This window comes from Corylus avellana, chromosome ca5 (assembly GCF_901000735.1).
Source record: "Corylus avellana chromosome ca5, CavTom2PMs-1.0".
NCBI classification, from domain to species: domain Eukaryota; kingdom Viridiplantae; phylum Streptophyta; class Magnoliopsida; order Fagales; family Betulaceae; genus Corylus; species Corylus avellana.
In genome coordinates, this window is record NC_081545.1 from 32,696,644 (window position 1) to 32,700,183 (window position 3,540).

The 3,540-nt window shown below is 33.5% G+C and overlaps 1 protein-coding gene across 1 annotated transcript; it reads left to right on the plus strand.

The window, feature by feature from the left end:
- Window positions 1–2,557: 2,557 nt before the first annotated feature.
- On the plus strand, window positions 2,558–3,493 carry LOC132182170 (structural maintenance of chromosomes protein 4-like). Its single transcript, XM_059595360.1, has 4 exons — window positions 2,558–2,653; window positions 2,951–3,085; window positions 3,215–3,302; window positions 3,417–3,493. Exons 1-4 carry the CDS (start codon window positions 2,558–2,560, stop codon window positions 3,491–3,493), a joined length of 396 nt encoding a protein of 131 aa, XP_059451343.1.
- The last annotated feature ends 47 nt before the right edge of the window (window positions 3,494–3,540 follow it).

The following is a 3,540-nucleotide window of genomic DNA, read 5'->3' on the forward strand; positions in this document are numbered from 1 at the left end:
GATTTGAAAATTTAGGGGGGGGTCTGCAAAATCGGCCGAAAGTTCAGGAGAGCTTAGTGAAGTTTTCCCAATATATTATTATGAGGAGTACTGAGGAGGGATCCCATTGCTTGCAAATGCAGGTAAAGGCCCTGGGTTACCAAGTCAAAAAGAAAAGTTCAAACAAAAGATAAAAGTGCGCTAAGATTGCTTGCAATATGGATAATCCAAAGAGTAATACACATATGCCTTCATAGTTATAAATTAATGTTATTTCCACAAAAAAAAATAAATTATTTAGATTATTATATATTTATGATGTAACCGTAAAAAATTAAGTATTGATCAACACTTTAAAAAAGAGAAAATCAATAACATTAATTTTGCAAGAATACCCATACCCTCTTGCGGCTTAACTTTATTTTTCCCCGTGGTTTTATTTTTACTGCTGCGAGGCCCATGCTATTGGAGAAGCGACCAAATTATCTATCCGTTAGTTGATCGTTAGATTCGACATCGGGACCAATCGACGTCGACACGCAGCAATATACGACTCTTTTAAATTAACAAAATGTATTTTTTTTTTATTTTTAAAAAAGAAACGGGAAAATTCCACATGTGGGTATCGACCGGCTAGGCCAATTCCCCATGGAGTTCAATCGGGTGGCCTCACACCCTCATTGACCTGCGGGGTGGCCTTAAACCACCTCAATCGACCACCTGTAGGTGGTTTCTAGCCACCCCCCAAATGGCCAAGGAGCCGTTCCAATTTTTTCCCCTTTTTTTTTTTTCCAATAAAAAAAAGATTTTTTTAATTAAAAATAATAAATTTTTTAAATTTTTTTTTTTAAAATGAGTCAGGTACCACACGGTCGATCTTATCGTCTGTTTGTCGTTCTAACTACCAATTGATGTGACTATTTGTCACTTATCAAAACTATATGCACTCCTCCTCAGCGATAAAATGAAACCACAATTAATAAAAATAAAGCCGGTAACCCAATGACAGCAAGATTTGAAAGTGATTTGAGAAGATCGAAGCTATTCAATTAGAGCATTGAGTCATGGGTAGGTACATGCCAAGGATATTATTTGGTGGACTGAAGAGGGATCCCCATTGCTTGCAAATGCAGGTAAAGTGCCCTTGGTTACCAAGTCAAAAAGTAAAGTTAAAAGAAAAGAAATATAAAAGTGCGCTATGAATAATCGTAAGAGTAATACATATGCATATGGCTTCTTAGTTATATATATTTTAACACACTAATATTATTTAGTAGACTGTTATATGATTGTTATTTAATTTAATAATGTAAGAAAAAGAATCAACTCAAATTTTTTTTTTTAATAATTTTTACTGCCACATCATCCAAATTATATAATAATTGTATAACGGTCTACTATTTTTTTTTATTTTTTTTTTACATGTCCACACAAGGGAAGGGAGATAAGAGATTCGAACTAATGACCTCTGCTTCATGAGGCGTAATTTACAGCCGATTAAGCTACTCCTTAAGGACAACAGTCTACTAAATTACTCATACATGCATAAATGTACACAATTTTTTTGCTAGTATCTTGTACACAATTTACGCCTCCTTTTTGAACTTGGGCTATATATCTCAACTCCCCTTACATGTCCCTTCGATTTCTTAGGCCCAAAACTTTTTTATTAAGTTGTTAGGACAAATTGCTTCTTTAATTTTTGGGTTAAATACTAAATACCCTCTAGGGTTTCATTGTTTTATTTTTTTCTCTTAGGATTTGATTTTTATCACAAGAGGTCCCTGTGGTTTTGATAATAGACCAAATTAGTCCTCTATCAATTGACCGTTAGTTGACTTAACGGAATTCCACGTTGACTAATCAAATGTTGACATGTGGCACCTATTTTTTTTTTTAAAAAAAAAAAATTAAAAAAAAATGTATTTTTTTTTTTAAAAAAAAAAAAAAAAAAAAAATTGGGGTTGGCTCTTGGCCATTTGGGGTTGGCCTTTGGCCATGGGGGTGGCCAGGCCACCCCCAGTTTTTTTTCCTTTTTTTTTGTTCTTTTTTTGTTTTTTTTTTAAAAAATTTTAAAAAAATTAAGTACGTGCCACGTGTCAACTTTTGATTGGTCCACGTGGAATTCCGTTAAGTCAAATGACAGAAGACTAATTTGGTCTATTATCAAAATCACAGGGACCTCATGTAATAAAAATCAAATCCTAGAGAAGAAAAAAATAAAGCAATAAAACCCCAGGGGGGGTATTTAATATTTAACCCTTAATTTTTTTGTAAGTAGGTTCTTAGGCCCAAACTTGTTTGGTCATTGTAGAGAATTCGAATCCAGTTATGAAATAAAGCTTCCTAAACCTATATTGGACTTGCCTAAAAAGTGTAAAAACCCTTTTATAGGACTTGATATGGATTAGTATCTAGTTATTCCTACCTGTTGATTTGAGCTTTGCTTAAAATGAGACTCAATGATGTGTTAATTTGTTTCTCTTAAATATATATATATATTTTCATTTATCAAAAAGAAAAAAGGATTAGATATAGATTATCAATCTAAAATTGTGTGAATAATTAATTTGTGATGATGATCTATATATGCTTAGAATATATCGATAGCAGGTTGGATGAGTTCATGGCAGGCTTCAATGCAATATCTTTGAAGCTAAAGGAGATGTATCAGGTTGGTGAATAGATCTCCTCTCTCAAATTTTTACTGGATTATAAACTTTCTGGTCGTTCTTTTTGACTATTTGTTCTTCATATGAAAATGATTTGAATATGCATAAAACAGTTTGAATCGCAGATGGCATTTGTATTTAGGCGCTGAATTGTGTTCTCTCATTGAATAATTACACTTGATTGGCCCTTTTTTCCCCATAATTGATGCTGCTTGTGTCATCCTCATTTCCTTTTCTTCTTGTAACATATATGCGCTAGTAATAATTTTAGTTTTGCCTGTTTAATGAACTTGCTATAGATGATCACTTTTGGGGGTGACGCCGAACTTGAGCTTGTGGACTCTTTGGATCCTTTCTCTGAAGGTGTTGTTTTCGGTGTAAGGCCACCGAAGAAGAGCTGGAAGAATATTGCCAATTTATCGGGTGGCGAAAAGGTTATATTTGAACATTGTTGACTTAACCTCAGTTTATTGGGCGTCTGATCTCCCTGAATGACTAGCAATTGAAATCACTGAATCTTATTCAGTTGAGTAATATATTGTTGTTCCTTTTATTGCTTTCAGACTCTGAGTTCATTAGCTCTTGTTTTCGCACTTCATCACTACAAGCCAACTCCGCTGTATGTAATGGATGAAATTGATGCTACGCTGGGTATTTTTCTTGAATCCTCTAGCATACTTTCATTTTTTTTAAAATCGTTTTATCTTTATCTTTTTCTTTTTCTACAAGTTTACATTGGCTTATTTTAGTCCATACGGTGCGCAGACTTCAAAAATGTTTCTATTGTGGGGCATTATGTAAAGGACCGGACAAAAGACACACAATTTATAATTATAAGGTAGGTTAGATAATCCTCTGGAGTTATTGCTAGTTACTGATATATTTACTT